This window comes from Myxocyprinus asiaticus, chromosome 16, assembly GCF_019703515.2.
Source record: "Myxocyprinus asiaticus isolate MX2 ecotype Aquarium Trade chromosome 16, UBuf_Myxa_2, whole genome shotgun sequence".
NCBI lineage: Eukaryota > Metazoa > Chordata > Actinopteri > Cypriniformes > Catostomidae > Myxocyprinus > Myxocyprinus asiaticus.
Genome location: NC_059359.1, coordinates 1717501 through 1736097, shown reverse-complemented (window position 1 = coordinate 1736097; position 18597 = coordinate 1717501). Strand labels below are relative to the sequence as shown.

Below are 18597 nucleotides of genomic sequence, written 5' to 3'. Positions count from 1 at the left end.
GAGTCACTCAGCACGCCCTGGATTCGAACTCACAACTCCAGGGGTGATAGTCAGCATCTTTACTCACTGAGATACCCAGGCCACCTAAAACTCATTTTTTAACCACTCCACAGATTTCACATTAACAAACTATAGTTTTGGCAAGTCGTTTAAGACATCTAATTTTTCCAACAATTGTTTACAGACAGATTGTTTCACTTTTAATTGACTATATCACAATTCCAGTGGGTCATAAGTTTACATACACTAAGTTAACTGTGCCTTTAGGCAGCTTGGAAAATTCCAGAAAATGATGTCAAGCCTTTAGACAATTAGCTTCTGATAGGAAGTGTACTGAATTGGAGGTATACCTGTGGATGTATTTTAAGGCCTACCTTCAAACTCAGTGCCTCTTTGCTTGACATCATGGGAAAATCAAAAGAAATCAGCAAAGACCTCAGAAAAAAAAATGTGGACCTCCACAAGTCTGGTTCATCATTGGGAGCAATTTCCAAATGCCTAAAGGTACCACGTTCATCTGTACAAACAATAGTACGCAAGTATAAACACAATGGGACCACACGGCCGTCATACCGCTCAGGAAGGAGACGCATTCTGTCTCCTAGAGATGAGCGTAGTTTGGTGCGAAACGTGCAAATCAATCCCAGAACAACAGCAGAGGACCTTGTGAAGATGCTGGAGGAAACAGGTAGACAAGTATCTATATCCACAGTAAAAACGAGTCCTATATTGACATAACCTGAAAGGCTGCTCAGCAAGGAAGAAGCCGCTGCTCCAAAACAGCCATAAAAAAGCCAGACTACAGTTTACAAGTGCACATGGGGACAAAGATCTTACTTTTTGGAGAAATGTCCTCTGGTCTGATGAAACAAAAATTGAACTGTTTGGCCATAATGACCATCGTTATGTTTGGAGGAAAAAGGGTGAGGCTTGCAAGCCAAAGAACACCATCCCAACCGTGAAGCATGGGGGTGGCAGCATCATGTTGTGGGGGTGCTTTGCTGCAGGAGGGACTGGTGCACTTCACTAAATAGATGGCATCATGAGGAAGGAAAATTATGTGGATATATTGAAGCAACATCTCAAGACATCAGCCAGGAAGTTAAAGCTTGGTCGCAAATGGGTCTTCCAAATGGACAATGACCCCAAGCATACCTCCAAAGTTGTGGCAATATGGCTTAAGGACAACAAAGTCAAGGTACTGGAGTGTCCATCACAAAGCCCTGACCTCAGTCCAATAGAAAATTTGTGGGCAGAACTGAAAAAGCGTGTGCGAGCAAGGAGGCCTACAAACCTGACTCAGTTACACCAGTTCTGTCTGGAGGAATGGGACAAAATTCCAGCAACTTATTGTGAGAAGCTTGTGGAAGGATACCCAAAACATTTGACCCAAGTTAAACAATTTAAAGGCAATGCTACCAAATACTAACAAAGTGTGTGTAAACTTCTGACCCACTGGGAACGTGATGAAAGAAATAAAAGCTGAAATAAATCATTCGCTCTACTATTATTCTGACATTTCACATTCTTAAAATAAAGTAGTGATCCTAACTGACCTAAGACAGGGAATGTTTTCTACGATTAAATGTCAGGAATTGTGAAAAACTGAGTTTAAATGTATTTGGCTAAGGTGTATGTAAACTTCTGATTCATATTTGATATGTTACATGTTATAATTGATACCAGTCTGTCCTTAGAAAATCAAATTTCCAATGTTTGTAGAGCAGCATTCTTCCACCAGAGTTACGACACATGCTCTCCGTTGCTGATGCCGAAAAATTAATGCATTTATGACCTCAAGACTAGATTATTGTAATGCATTACTGGGAGGATGTCCAGCAAATTCAATAAATGAACTTCAATTGGTTTAAAATGCAGCTGCCAGAGTGCTGACTAGAACCAAGAAATATGATCATATTAGCCCAATTTTATCATCGTTACATTGGCTACCTGTTACATTTTGTATTAATTTTACAATTCTGTTAACTACATACAAAGCTTTGAATGGTCTAGCTCCACAGTACTTAAGTGACCTTCTGACACGCTATATTCCATCACGTTCATCACGATCGCAAAATTATGGCCTGTTAATTGTTATTAAGTGCAAAAACACTGCGGATCGTCACGCAGCAGGAACACAACGAGCAGCTCGACTACAGACCCGTTCCCAACCCGAGTCCAAGTTTCAGTCCCTGATGTCAGCTGATACCCAACTCAAACATTTCACACTGAGAAATGTCTCTTTCTTTACTCGTTTGGTGCTCTTTGATCAGGGCAAATTTAACATCAATACTCTAGTCTTTAAGAGGAGTTCAGGGAGTCATTAAGCAGGTGCTATGTTTAGGAATAATCAGGTCCACTTACTGTAGAACTGTTCTAATGTTGTTTTGCTAATGAAGTTTAATTTAAAGACGCTACGTAAATATCCGTCTTAACTCTAAGGAAGAATTGTGAAACTAATTCAACTATCATGGTGCTTAATTTTACATTAAAAGCAAAATATCTGTAAATATATAATTGATATTTGATGTCAGAGCAGAGGAACCTCATTCTAACACCAAAAATAATAAATATGTATGAAGGTGTCTATTTGTAAAAGTAACTACAGTCACTGAATCACTTACACAGAAAAAACTGCAAAAGTATCTGGGTCATTGACAAATAAGGCTGTCTGAGGTGATAATTTAAATATTTTAAAAATCTAGTTTAAAACACGTGTGTCAAGTTCATAGACATTTAAAAAAATATATATTTTTTATTTTTAATGTATAGCATTTTCTACAAAAAATTTATTTAATGACTTTAAAAATGTCATGTGGTGCAATCATCAAGTAAAAGGTATAAAAATAGTTTCTTGCACCTTGATTACATGAGAGTGCATTGAGTTTTCAAATATTTTTTTTATTACAAATATCATTCATTTTTAAGTCAAGAATATTTTAAGTCAAGTTTTCTAATGGTTGCACCAAATGACCATTAGAAAAAAATGAGTCTAAAGAGGTCGTCTCTGTTTTATGATTTACACCACGACTTAAAATTGGTGGACAAAAGTTTTTCAAATATGGATCATATTTTAAAATAAAATTGTTTCACTGCTTTTTCTTATTTTTATAAAATAATAATAAAAAATTATCCAGCACAACACAACAGCCAACATTTATTTTTTGTTTGTTTTTCAATAATTTCAGCATTTAACGAGAATAATTTTTATTTTATTTTTATTTATTTTATTTTTTTATTGTCTCCGGACGGTTACACCACATGACATTTTTTTACTTTAAACCCCTGAAAAAAATGAACTCATTAATTGAAAACATGTTCATCTTAGAAGGTGTATTCAAGGAATCATTTTGTGTAAATTGCATGTATAATTTCTTTGAATAATGTATTAAACGTGGACAAAAAAATGACAGTCACATCAATGACCTAACTAACAACGATGCAAAGCAAATCTGAGTGTAGTGTTCAGTTTCATATTCTATACAATCCCAATTCCAAAAATGTTGGGACAGGTAACAAAAGAAGCTTTTTTTTTAAATGTACTTTCACTTTTATTCAATGATAATGTTTTATCTGCTCAACTGCATTGCTTTTTGAAGACTGATGACACGTTGATACGGGGGCAATTTAGGACTAATAACAATCAGATGAACTGAAATAATGTTATGTTAAACAGGTGCGCCAATTGTGCTATAGTATATAAGCAGCCTCCAAAAACAGCCTAGTCCTTCAAGAGCAAGGACAAAAATATATCACAACTGTATAGTTATAATATTCACTGTAATTCTACTACTAATAAATCAATAGTAATTGTATAATATTTAAGCAATATCTCACATCTGTAATGCTCTGTAATGTAGCATTTTATTTAACAATAACTCCAATGTTGTATTTTGGATTGTGCTGTGAGGTTCAAAAGCACTTCATTTGATTCAAATAATAAAATTGTGTGTCGAAAAAAAAAAATGTCTTTAAGTTTTAATGAATTTATTTATTTAAACACCATTTTAATTATATCATTGAAATAGACTGTTCATATGGAATTCAGAAAAAAAAAAAAAAAACGGTATCGGCATTGGCGAGGTAGGAAGTATCTGTACATACTTGTTCTCAAAAAACAAATAAATAAAAATATATATTATATCGGGATATCCCAACAATTTACAAAATCTCTTCTTTTTGGTTTTACTGGCATTTTCCATACTGTCCCAAATTTTTGGGAATTGGGGTTGTATATTCCAATAAATGTAGATAATATGTAACTGATTACAAGGTAAAAATGATAAATGTTTTAAAAATGTAGTTTAAATCCCAGGTGTCAAGTTAGTAAAAATTTCATCTTTTTTTCCCCACTTTGGTGTCAAACATTTTTGAAATACATTTATAATGTTTTTGTAGGAAATGCTATAAATGACTAAAAATATCATGTAGTGTAACCAAAAAGTAAAATACATTTAAATACTTTCCCTGCACCTTGAATACATACAGCAGTGGGCAAAAATATTGGCACCCTTGGTAAATATGAGCAAAGAAAGCTGTTAAAATAAATCTACATGTTTATCTTTCTTTTTTTTTTTTTAAAAGATCAAATCACAAAAATCTAAACTTTAACTGAAGTAAAACAACTGAAATGGGAAATACCTCATTATTAAATAAATATTTTTCTCCAAAACGCATTGGCCATAATTATTGGCACCCTTTTATTCAATACATTGTGCACCCTCCCTTTGCCAAGATAACAGCTCTGAGTCTTCTCTTATAATGCCTAATGAGGTTGGAGAACACCTGGCAAGTGATCTGAGACCATTCGTCCATACAGAATCTCTCCAGATCCTTCAAATTCAGAGGTCCATGCTGGTGGACTCTCCTCTTCAGTTCACCACACAGGTTTCTATAAGGGTTCAGGTCAGGGGACTGGGATGGTCATGGCAGAACCTTGATTTTGTGGTCAGTGAACCATTTTTATGTTGATTTTGATGTTTGTTTTGGATCATTGTCCTGCTGGAAGATCCAATCAAGGCCCATTTTAAGCCAGGTTTTGATTTTTTATCTATTGGTATATGATAGAGTCCATGATGCCATGTATCCGAACAAGACGTCCAGGACCTCTGGCATAAAAACAGCCCCAAAATGTTAAAGATCCAGCACCACATTTAACCGTGGGCATTGGGTACTTCTTCATCTCTGTGTCTGCCAAACCCATCTCTGGTGTTTGCTGCCAAAAAGCTCTTTTATTTGTTTTGTTCATCTGACCATAGAACACAGTTGCATTTGAAGTTCCAGTAGTGTCTGGCAAACTGAAGACGCTTGAGTTTGTTGTTGGCTTTTTTTCTTGAAACCCTCCCAAACAACTTGTGGTGATGTAGGTGATGTCTGATTGTAGTTCTGGAGACTTTCTGACCCCAAGACCCAACTAATTCCTGTAATTCTCCAGCTGTGATCCTTGGAGATTCTTTGGCCACTTGAACCATCCTCCTCAACATGCTTGGAGACAATATAGACACACGTGCTCTTCCAGTCCGATTCTTAAGATCTGCAGTTGATTGGAACTTGTTAATTATTGCCCTGATGGTGGAAATGGGTATTTTCAATGCTTTGGCTATTTTCTTATAGCCACTTCCCATTTTGTGAAGCTCAACAACCTTTTGCCGCACATCAGAACTATATTCTTTAGTCTAACCCACTGTGACATAAAAATGGCTACCTACATGTTGGTTACACCACCTGACTTTTAAAGAAATATTAAAAGATTATTCTGCACTTCATGCCAACTTTTTTTTTTTATGTAAGATTTTAACTTATTAATGAGACCTTGATTTGATTTGATTTATTTATTTTTACTGTCTCCAGACAGTTACACCACATGACATCTTTTACTTTAAACCTCAGAAAAAAAGCGAACTGACTTTAAACTCAGTATTTGAAAGCATGCTCATTATAGAGGACATTTATTTAAGTCGTTGTTTTCATGAATTGCATTTATGTTTGTGGGTTTTTTTTCTCCCAATTTGGAATGCCCAATTCCCAATGTGCTTTTATGTCCTCGTGGTCAGTTCGGGTGGCAGAGGACAAATCCCAGCTGCCTCCGCATCTGAGACCGTCAACCCGCGCATCTTATCACGTGGCTTGTTGAGCGCGTTGCCACGGAGACATAGGGGTTTGAAATTCTTTATTTACATAGAGGCTTCATGTAAATAAATCCACCACCACGGCAACAACGCTCAACTCACCACATGCCCCACTGAGAATGAACCACATTATAGCAACCACGAGGAGGTTACCCCATGTGACATCTGATTCGAACTAGCGAACTAGCAAACTCCAGGGGTGATAGCCAGCGTCTACGCACGCCCAGCCCGATTCGTAGTCACGGCCCGGCCCTCCTCCTTTTTGATGGAGGTCTTAGCAAAGGCTTACAGTAAATAAAGAGTTTCAGCATTTTAGTGAGTGTGTTATGAGACGTTATTAGCAGTTCTGTACAATAACACTAATATTATAAAGTTTGTAATCTCCATCAAATGACGCTTTTCTCTTTTCAAGTGACTGTGATAATCATTTGCCTCGATTTTGATTCATGGTCTCTGCAGTTTCAATCAAATTACTGTGTAATTTAACGTTTTATTTGACAAAAAACGTCAGATAAATATGCTTTACAATATCACTCTTCATTCTAATCGCAAGTAGGAATATTGTCGATTCCGTTTATCAGAATATTTGTCCAAAAACCAAAAATCTCCCATTCATTCCTATGGGAAGTTCTGCAAAGCTTTCCAGAGCAAGCAACGGAAACCAAGGGGGACAGAGCTTAGCGAAGGGTCAATTGTACCTCATAAAATGCTGCCAGGAGACGCCACAGAATAAGTGGAAAATCTGATATAATGTAGGCTGAAATGGCTGTGATGCCCACATGCCCCCATCCTCCACATGCCTGGGAGCACCCGTGCTGCAAACTGTTGTGCTGGATTGAGAGGACCCACTTAAATGACCAGGTGTGGGTTAAACACTTCCGAAGAGTAAGCTCTGAGGGTGTTTTTAAAGATTTCCTGTTTCAGTGGCGGGTCAAGTGTTTGGGATCATTGTAAAGAAAACTTTGAAAAAATGTCATTATATAGATTATGATACTTTCCGAGACTCTCAGCATAAGAAACTGCTGAAAAATCATCATCAAAAAAAAAAAAAAAGCCATAAACATATTTTTCTGATTTGACATTATAAACTCAGCAAAAAAAAAAACAAAACAAAAAAAAAAACGGCCTCTCACTTTCAACTGCTTTTATTTTCAGCGAACTTAACATGTGTAAATATTTGTAGGAACATAAAAAGATTCAACAACTAACACATAAACTGAACAAGCTTCACAGACATGTGACTAACAGAAATGTGTCTCTGAACAAAGGGGAGGTCAAAATCAAAAGTAACAGTCAGTATCTGGTGTGGCCACCAGCTGCGTTAAGTACTGCAGTGCATCTCCTCCTCATGGACTGCACCAGATTTGCCAGTTCTTGCTGTGACATGTTACCCCACACTTCCACCAAGGCACTTGCAAGTTGCCGGACATTTCTGGGGGGAATGGCCCTAGCCCTCACCCTCCGATCCAACAGGTCCAAGACATGCTCAATGGGATTGAGATCCGGGCTCTTCGCTGGCCATGGCAGAACACTGACATTCCTGTCTTTCAGGAAATCACGCACAGAACGAGCAGTATGGCTGGTGGCATTGTCATGCTGGAGGGTCATGTCAGGATGAACCTGCAGGAAGGGTACCACATGAGGGAGGAGGATGTCTTTCCTGTAATGCACAGCATTGGGACTGCCTGCAATGACAACAAGCTCAGTCCAATGGTGCTGTGACACACCGCCCCAGACCATGACGGACCCTCCACCTCCAAATCGATCCTGCTCCAGAGTACAGGCCTCGGTGTAATGCTCATTCCTTCGATGATAAACGCGAGTTCGACCATCACCCCTGGTGAGACAAAACTGCGATTCGTCAGTGAAGAGCACTTTTCGCCGGTCCTGTCTGGTTCAGCGAAGGTGGGTTTGTACCCATAGGCGACATTGTTGCCGGTGATGTCTGGTAAGGACCTGCCTTACAACAGGCCTACAAGCCCTCATTCCAGCCTCTCTCAGCCTATTGCGGACAGTCTGAGCACTGATGGAGGGATTGTGCATTCCTGGTGTAACTCGGGCAGTTGTTGTTGCCATCCTGTACCTGTTCCGCAGGTGTGATATTCGGATGTACCGATCCTGTGCAGGTGTTGTTACACGTGTTCTGCCACTGCGAGGACGATCAGCTGTCCTTCCTGTCTCCCTGTAGTGCTGTCTAAGGCGTCTCACAGTACAGACATTGCAATTTATTGCCCTGGCCACATCTGCAGTCCTCATGCCTCCATGCAGCATGCCTAAGGCCTACGTTTTTATAACTGTGACCTTAATTGCCTACCGTCTGTTAGCTGTTAGTGTTTTAACGACCGTTTCACAGATGCATGTTCATTAATTGTTTATGGTTCATCAAACAAGCATGGGAAACATTGTTTAAACCCTTTACAATAAAGATCTGTAAAGTTATTTGCATTTTTACGAAATTATCTTTAAAATACAACATCCTGAAAAAGGGATGTTTCTTTTTTGCTGAGTTGATATCTCTGGGTGTAAATAAGGTGGTTCAAAAACTGCTTTTGTTTTGTTTCCAATCATGTCAATTGTAACTGAGTAAAATTTTGTGTTGATATGACAAAGCAATCAGAAGTTATAGTATTACAAATATAATTTATCCTAGTATACAAAAACGTCTCCAAGTGTCCAAAAGCCTCTCCAGACAAATAAAACATAATAATTGTACACAAGAACTAATTACACATGCAAACACAACAATGACTAAAGGTTTGCATGCATGAAGACATGATTTTAGTAACAAGATTTCACAGAATGAGTTTCATTCTGTGTCATTTGAGTCATCATTGACTCTGTGTCGTGCACTTGGCGCCATCTTCTGGTGGCCATATGTAACATTGTGCTTCATGTGGATTATCTAATGCTAGGGCTGCAACAACTAATCGATAAAATCGATAATTATCGATAATGGAAATCATTGACAACGAATTTCATTATCGATTAGTTGGATATTTGCAGTAAGCACGGAGAAGCTCCATCAGTGACTTCACTTTACACTCCTGTGAAAAATGAGTTGCATGATAAAACTCGTTTGAAAAACAACGGAGACAAGTTGTAGCAGAAAAAACACGACCCAAGTTGTGCAGAGAGCACTTTATAAACACCTTAAAGAAAATCATAATAAGTATACAGTTTAATGTGGACCGGTTGCTGCGTCAGGTGCGTTTACAGAGTGATTGTGCTGTTTGATGCACAAGAATTGTTTCTCTCCAGCGCATCACTTACATTTTACTGCTATTGTCTATGTTTTATAATGTAAACATGTTATGAATTCAAAATCAGCCGCGTACTTCGCAAAACTGTTTGTTCTTACTACAAGTGAGTCTCCGTTAAACTTTAATGAGCAAGCGAGTGCGCGCATCCGCGTCCGCATCCACGTCAATCACTGATTGCAATGGAGAAAGGGAGCGCAATCATTTTGATTAAACTGTCCAACATCATACCACGATTTCAGTTTCACTGTAATCACTTGTGCAGCTTTCATGGATATCAGACTGAAGTCTCAGCAGTCAAGGTGTGCCGGTTTTTGCCCATGTAAGCACATGTAATACAGTGAGCACCGGGATGAGTCTTTTCAGCGTGAGAGTGAATTTGCACAGGGTTTACAGATGACTGTACTATATTAAACTGTATGTAATGCTTAATATAATGTATAATAATGCTAAGGGTCCTGATATTTGAAAGTCCTCCTCATAATGCCACATGTAATGTCTGATTTCACTATTGCCTTCTGCTGGGCTGATCTTTTGTCCCACTCCATGCCCTATGGATCATTTTACACTTTAATGATGAACATTTTTTGTAAAGTTTTACAAGTTAAGCAACTGTTTCGCATATGTCCCGAAAGTAATAATAATAATAATACATTTAAATGTAACTTTTTATGATTCAGGCTTTGTTCAAAGTTTGTGAGAGTGTAGAATCATGAATTCAGTAATGTAAATCAAACCAAATCCTTACACCCTAATTTCATTTTTATCCGATTAATCGATTAATCGTAGAAATAATCGACGATTAATCGATTATCAAAATAATCGTTAGTTGCAGCCCTAGATCTATGCATCCAATTACCTTGTGTGTGGGCTCTTTTGAAAGAATCTGTATTTTATGTTGTTTATTTTTCATCAAGTAATAAGCGAAAATGCGGCATATAAGCAACACCTGTTCACATGAAACATAATTGTCAAGACATATACTTCGCTATTACTTGCTATATTTTTGTCTGAGTAAAACAAATAGGCTGGTTGTATTCTACTCTTTGAGAGCTTTCCGACAACATATGACGCATGGATATTTGATCAGTTTGATGTTTTTACAAATTTCAAAGCACTTGTTCAGTTTTGGTCATAATGCATACATGAATTGGAAAGCAGAGCTTCTAAGCTTTCAAACAATACCTAATTTGAGTTGATCAAGACTGCAATATTAATATTAATTTATTTTTAGCATCTGAGCTTAAAGGGTTAAAGCTAATGATTTCTCTTGTGCTACAAATGTTTCTGGCTTGCTGCACAAACCACCAATGAAACCAGATCCAGGCATTTAGTTCAGTTCATCAGCGCAGCACAGATTTCCCTCCTCACGCACATGAAACTCTGTTCACTGTCACAGCTGCACCTGCTGCCTTACTTGATAAATGTCCCCTGCAGGACAAGATGCGTAGTTATGTGCGCACTCAGGACACCTGGCATGTGATTTAATGTTCATACTGTCCACTCTCATTAGAACACATACACACACTTATAAACACAGAGAGCGAGTCGTGTGTATACATTAAATACACACTCCCCCATTCTCTTTGCATACACAGTGAGAGCTCTAAAGTCAGTCAGGAAGTGTATATTGTGGCTGCCTTTTGCTCTCTCTGTTTTTCTAACTTGACTTTGACTCAACAGGTTTTGTGTTGTGCTCTTTACCGGAACGGCTTCGCCCACCGACTGGTGAATGATCGCTGCTGTGTACTAACTTTTCCGTGTATGTTTTTTATAAGGTAACCGCACATGTGGACCTGTTTTCAGCAGATGGTATGTCTGTTTGCGGTAGAGATGCATCTTCCTGTCCTGGATTAAGGGTTTAAACGGTTCTGTGGGTACATGATTGGTTTGGTAAAATCTGGTGGTGGTTGAGGAGAGTCCCCTGTTCACTGTGTAAAGTACTTTGAGTGTAGTGTCAGAAAAGTGCTATATAAACATAACATTTATTCATTCAAATACTTGGTATGCCATTATTAGGGGTGTGCTGATTAGATTGAGGCTGAGGCTGATAATAAGCAATATTTTAACCCAGAAACCGGCCGATAACAATCAGTTACAGTTAAATGGAAACATGAGCCTATAGCAAACAGATATGGGGTCAAAGATGTGATGCTCATTTTATTTTTGTGAGGAGGAGGGGGCGGGGCCACAGCCCGGCCCCGCCCTCCTCCTCGTCACAGTTAGCATTAATTTACCTTGGAGCAAATGTTTTCAAACACTCCTCCCATCTGCCACTGGTCAGTCAAACAAGTATCCTGCCTAAATCTCATCCCATTGGTTGAATCAATGTTGTTATGTCCCAACACTGTCATATTACCTTCAACTTTTCTTTATCTCAGTATTCTGGCTATAAACAGCATCCATCATCTCTCAAAGCAGCCTCAAGTCCCTCATTCAGTGAAAGTCTTGTTTGTTTGTTTTGTGCCCATTTAATGATACCTATAATAGAAAGATTCTGATGTACTGTCCCAATGCAGAGTCTCAGTTTCCCTTAGAAAAAGTCCCTTCTTGATCCTAGCCACAGTAGGTTAAAAGTCATACTTAAACTTTTCAACAACGTTTAAAGTTTAACTTCAATCACAAGCGAGAATTCTTATTAACCTGTTACAGAATTAAAGTTCAATCCAGGTCTTTCCACGCCGGCTGGGGTAATTCCGTCCCAGTAACTGCCGCCCCACCTGCCTTTACACTGGATCTGAATATGCCAGAGTCTGTGGTTAAGAAAGTATGAATGGGCCTGTTTAGGGTAAATCTTACAAACACATCAAATTTAGGCAAAGTCGTGTGCTTTGATGGCATGAAAATAATAAGAAAAGCTTAATTATTTAAGCTTAATATTTTTGCTATTTTGATATTGTGATTAAATATGACCCGGACATGCTCTTGACAGTTTTCGTAAAATGCACACCACCACTGAATTGCTTACACTTGCCCAAAATACATGTTTAAGAAACATTAGGTTATTGAGCAAATTCTGAGAAACACAACAAATACAAAAAGACCCACATGGTCACTACTCAGAAATAATCAGCTCACACTTTTCTCCACACCTGATCTGATAACTTCAAAACCGCAACCTGCAGCTTCCTTTGCACGTCAGTCTTTCAACACTTCTGCAGCGTGTTGTTGCACTGGCGTAAAACATGTTAAGTTCCATGCACCTTCAAGTCTGTGCTTGCAACACTTCACATAATTGCACTACATGTAGTAGTTCACCCAAAAATGAAAATGCTGTCATCATTTACTTACCCTCAAATCATGTTGGATTTACTTATCCAAACCTGTATGACTGTATTACTTTCATGGAACACAACAGGAGATGTTAAGCAGAATGCCAGCAACGGTCACCGTTCACTTTCATTACATCTTGTTTTTAAACAATTAAAGTGAAAGGTGACTAAAGGCCCGGGTATACTCTGTTTACCAAGGGATTTGCCTTTCAAAGTATACTCTTTTGACCGTGAGCGAAAAGGAATGTGTTTGTCGCCTTAACACAGGTGTTAACTGAGTGAAATCTGGAAAACCGTAGTATACTTTGGCATTAAGGCCATGGTGAACCTCGTTTTTTCCCGCATTCGTAATCAGATCACGGCCAGTCAGCTGCATTGCCTTTCAGATTATACTAATTTGATGCGAGCGAATAGGAACATGTTCGACACATGCGCACAACGACTGCTTTGTGATGCGCAGACTGTGCTGATGACGGAATTCGCTTCACACACTTATGCGCATTCCAATCAGCAACACAGACAACTGAAGTATACTTTGGCATTAAGGCCATGGTGTACCTCGTTTTTTCCCGCATTCGTAATCAGACAGCCAGTCAACTGCGTTGCCTTTCAAAGTAAACTCATTTGACCGCGAGCGAATAGGAACATGCTCGACGCATGCGCACAACGACTGCTTTGTGATACTCTTATTACAGCCAACGACAGGCTCGGGTAAACTTAGTTTTTCTGCGTTCCGGATTGGATTGCCCTGTTTGACTGCGCTGCCTTTCAAAGTAAACTAATTTGACCACGAGCGAATACGAACCTGCTCGACGCATTCACATAATGACTGCTTTGTGATGCGCACAGACAATGACTGTCTGCGTGTTGAGGAAAAACTGGGCCACACACGGACTGTGCTGATGACGGAATTTGCGTCACGCATACTATGCGTGTTCCGATCAGCAATGCGGAAAACGAAGTATACTTTGGCCTTATGGCCCTGGTGAACCTCGTTTTTTTCCACATTCGGAATCGGATTGTGCCCAGTCAACAGCGTTGCCTTTCAAAGTAATCTCATTTGACACGAGCGATTACGAATGCGTTAGATGCATGCGCACTACGCCTGCTTTGTGATACTCTTTTAGTACAGTCAACGACAGGCTCGGGTAAACTTAGTTTTTCTGCGTTCCGGATTGGATTGCCCTGTTTGACTGCGTTGCCTTTCAAAGTAAACTAATTTGACCACGAGCGAATACGAACGTGCTCGACGCATGCGCACAACGACTGCTTTGTGACATGCATAGACAAGGACTGGCCACACGTGGACTGTGCTGATGATGGAATTTGCGTCACGCATGCTATGTGCGTTCCGATCAGCAATGCGGAAAACTAAGTATACTTTGGCCTTAAGGTCCTGTTGAACCTCGTTTTTTTTCCCGCATTCGTAATCAGATTGTGCCCAGTCAACTGCGTTGCCTTTCAGAGTATACTAATTTCATATGAGCGAATAGGAACATGTTCGACGCATGCGCACAACGACTGCTTTGTGATGCGAATAGACGAAAACTGTCCGCGCAGACTGTGCTGATGACGGAATTCGCTTCACACATACTTATGCGCGTTCCAATCAGCAATGCAGACAACCGAAGTATACTTTGCCTTAAGGCCCGGTCGACCGTGTTGGCTTTCAAAGTAAACTAATTTGACCGCGAGCGAATAGGAACATGCTCGACGCATGCGCACAACGACTGCTTTGTGATGCGAATAGACGAAAACTGTCCGCGCAGACTGTGCTGATGACGGAATTCGCTTCACACATACTTATGCGCGTTCCAATCAGCAATGCAGACAACCGAAGTATACTTTGCCTTAAGGCCCGGTCGACCGTGTTGGCTTTCAAAGTAAACTAATTTGACCACGAGCGAATAGGAACGTGTTCGACGCATGCGCACTACGTCTGCTTTGTGATACTCTTTTAGTACAGTCAACGACAGGCTCGGGTAAACGTAGTTTTTCTGCGTTCCAGATTGCCCGTTCGACAGCGTTGCCTTTCAAAGTAAACTAATTTGACCACGAACGAATATGAACGTGCTCGACGCATGCGCACAACGGCTGCTTTGTGATGTGCACGGACAATGACTGTCTGCATGTTGAGGAAAAACTGGGCCACGCACACGCACTGTGCTGATGATGAAATTTGCGTCACGCATACTATGCGCATTCCGATCAGCAATGCGGAAAACGAAGTATACTTTGGCATTAAGGCCCAGTCGACCGCGTTGCCTTTCAAAGTAAACTAATTTGACCGCGAGCGAATAGTGCGCATGCGTCACGCACGTTCCTACGCCTGCTTTGTGATACTCTTTTAGTACAGTCAACGACAGGCTCGGGTAAACATAGTTTTTCTGCGTTCCGGATCGGATTGCCCCTGATTGACTGCGTTGCCTTTCAAAGTAAACTAATTTGACCGCGAATGAATACGAACGTGCTCGACGCATGTGCACAACGACTGCTTTGTGATGTGCATAGACGAGGACTGGCCACACGCGGACTGTGCTGATGACGGAATTTGCGTCACGCATGCTATGTGCGTTCCGATCAGCAACGCGGAAAACAAAGTATACTTAAGGCCCTGGTGAACCTCGTTTTTTCCCACATTCTTAATCAGATCACACCCAGTCAACTGTGTTGCCTTTCAAAGTATACTAATTTGATGCGAGCGAAGAGGAACATGTTCGACCCTGGGTAAACGTAGTTTTTCCGCATTCTGGATCGGATCACGCCTGGTCAACCGCATTGCCTCATTTGACCACAAGTGATTATGAACGCGTTAGATGTTGCGCACTATGACTGCTTTGTGACACTCTTTTAGTTCAGTCAACCGCAGGCGCATGCAACGATGACGCACACAGTCGAGGACTGTCCGCAACGCATACAACCAAAGTTTACTTTGGCCTTAAGACACTGGGTAAACTTTGTTTTTCCATGCGCCGTGCTCAACTGCCTTCCCCTTCAAAGTATACTTATTTAGTCATTATGGACACATTAGACACATGCGCACTACGATTACTTTGTGATAGTCTTTTAGTACAGTCAATGGCAGGCGCATGCGCCGATGATGTACAAAGACAAAGACAGATTTGGAACAACATGAATGTGAATAAATGATTGACAGAGTTTTCATTTTTGGGTGAAACTTCAAAGCATAAAAGGTTTGTCACATACTTTAATATCTGGCCGTAAAGGTTGACTCTGAACTATAACTTTGGACTTACCTCCAAAGAGATGAGGCGACAGGTGGGCAGGTAGAGATCCGATCAACAGTCTCGGAGTCCCGGTTGACCGCTCTCTATCTCCGGCGTTCTCCTCCGGTGTGCTGTTTCCGGACTCCTGAGAACTATACGCTCCAGAGTTCGGTATATTAATGCCCGACTGCGGTCTGACGCCCAGGCCACCGCCGGTACCACCAACAGCCCCTACAGATCGCGTCCTGGGACCGATATAATGAGCGGCCACCGCCGCAGATGATGACGATGATGATGATGATGTCGCACCTGACGCGCCGTGCCCGTGATATCTCATCGCCACCGCCGCCGTTCGGCCGTTGCCGTTACTCGACGCCGTGCCCGATGGCAGATCCGAGCCAGAGTACGCCCGCGTGCGTCCGTTGGCCGCGGGACTGCTCTGTTTGACGCCCATGCCAACTGACGCTCCCCTCAGATTGTAATTTGTAATTATTAAAGACAAACATATAAACACACACACACTGGCAGCGGACGGGAACCGTCCCACTCTCACATTTGACGCGTCCTGCGCTGCGACGCAACAAACGCGTCCGTGAAACTTTTTGCGACAGTTGACACAAACTAAAAGCGTTGGAAATGAAACGCAGTACGTGCCGAGTGCGAAAGCGAGAGGGGGCGGGGCTTCTCCACTGACGTCATAAACCCGGGGAACAGCGCTCAATCATATGCAGCTCTCCAGTTTCGTCATCATGTTCAGCCTGTTGTTGTTGTTGTTATTGTTGTTGTGGCTTGTGTTGCCCACAAGCCCTTGGTGACTCGCTGTGGTTTATTTATTGGGACATTTAAGTGATTATTTTAGTCTACAGGGGCAAAGGGTGTAAATCACTTGAATAATTGTACTTCATTACTGTTTTTAAGGCGTTATGCTCTTTATTGGAGTATTACTGAAACTTATTTACATTTCAAATACAAACATTATACTCCATGCAATTTCATACTGACCTTGTGTACAAAGTACACATTAATCATGGTCTGTTTTTTAGATTTTTAGATTTTTAGATCTTACTGCCTTACATGAAATGGTGAAATGCAAACAGAATTGGCAAATGATTACAACATATTTACAATATTTTTTTAAACATTTCTAAATAATATTTACCACAAGTAAAACATATAGTAAAGATAATACATAGAACAATAGTAACAGATAAATAATTTTTCAGGACCTAAAGAAATATTTGAGTGAAAAAAGCTTCTATATTATATTGCATAATCCTCATATGAATATAGAATAATAATAAAAATAACTCGCATTAGCCTATATTTTAAAATGGATAAAATAAATAAATAATAATAAAAAAAATAATAATTAAAAATAAAAATAAAAAACAATGTCAAAGTACAGCAAAAAACTTCAAGAAATTCACCCTGTTCTGAAAGACGAAAGAACATCATCTCCATCTGCTGATCAATATCTGAACTACAAACAAGCATCAAATCAACGTGTGTTTTCTATAGAACAATGTGCATTTATTTATATTTTCAGATTTAAGTTTAACATGTACAGGACGATCATGCATCACCCAATATACAGTATTAATAGAGGAAATTAACGGAAATATTAGCTGGTTTAGTCATTCTAGCACAAAATTGGATATCGTAAACAATATTTTACATTGGGTTAATGTGACCCTCCTCCTTGGGATGAGCCTAAAATTATTAGATAGATAGATAGATAGACAGACAGATAGATAGATGATTTTTACATAATGTACACTGTACATATGAGATCATTAATTTAATTAATAATTTATAGATTTATTAGTGTTATATATTTGTAAAAAAAAAAAAAAAAAAAAAAAATATATATATATATATATATATATATATATATATATATATATAATTTATTTTAAAATTAGTAGTCTTAATTTAAAATGAATAGATTAAATAACAGAAATAGATTCACCTGAAAAGTAAACTTGCATATTAAAACATTTAAGGCATGTCACTTTAGCAACATTGACTTCATTCAGATAGAACGATTCTACTCAATTACAGTTTTGGATGAATAACAACAATGTTTTAAATCTATTTTAATTCATGGAATTATTAAAGATGAAGTGTGTGATTTCCGCAATACTATCGCTGCTGGAACGGAACAGCAAAAATAAAAATCAGTTTTAAACAGATTTGTGAACACGCAGATTTGCGAATCTCTGTTGATCGAGTAAACAGATAGTCCCGCCCCCAACTCATGCCATTGGTTGATTCATTGTAGTTGTGTCGGGCATGATGGGTCTCTCAAAACAAACAAAAGGAATTTTATTGCGCCACAGAGACACAGTGTTTTCGAGAAAATTAACCTACGAATGGCTCACTTATAGTTGTATCTGTGTATTAAGCTGGGTTTGAAGAAATTATTTTAATACAGAAAAAGTTACACACTTCAGCTTTAATCCTGCTATGGTATTCGGTCATTTTTTACCCATATTTTTTTTTTTTTTTCACATTTAATAAAAATGGTTTCCTTTATCTGAACAGTACAAGACTTGGTGACTTTTCCTCCATTTGCCATCTGAACATACAAAAAATAGATAAATAAATAAACAAATAAATAAATAAATAGGCTTGATTTGATCTAGTCTAAGTAGTCGTAAAAAAAGCGTTACCTTTGGTATTCGCAGTCAAAATTGACCGACCATTGAAAATG

General features: G+C 39.3%; 1 protein-coding gene across 2 annotated transcripts in view; it reads right to left on the bottom strand.

Annotated features, from left to right (window-relative positions):
• The window catches only part of znrf2b (zinc and ring finger 2b), a 56651-nt gene extending 40110 nt beyond the window's left edge, over positions 1–16541 (bottom strand). For both annotated transcript variants that reach the window (XR_007899439.1, XM_051720238.1), the window contains exon 1: positions 15915–16541. Coding sequence is in view for 1 of the 2 variants with exons in the window: in XM_051720238.1 (XP_051576198.1) it covers positions 15915–16338 (424 nt within the window). In the remaining variant the exon portion in view is untranslated. The remainder of the gene's footprint in view (positions 1–15914) is intronic.
• Between the last annotated feature and the right edge of the window lie 2056 nt (positions 16542–18597).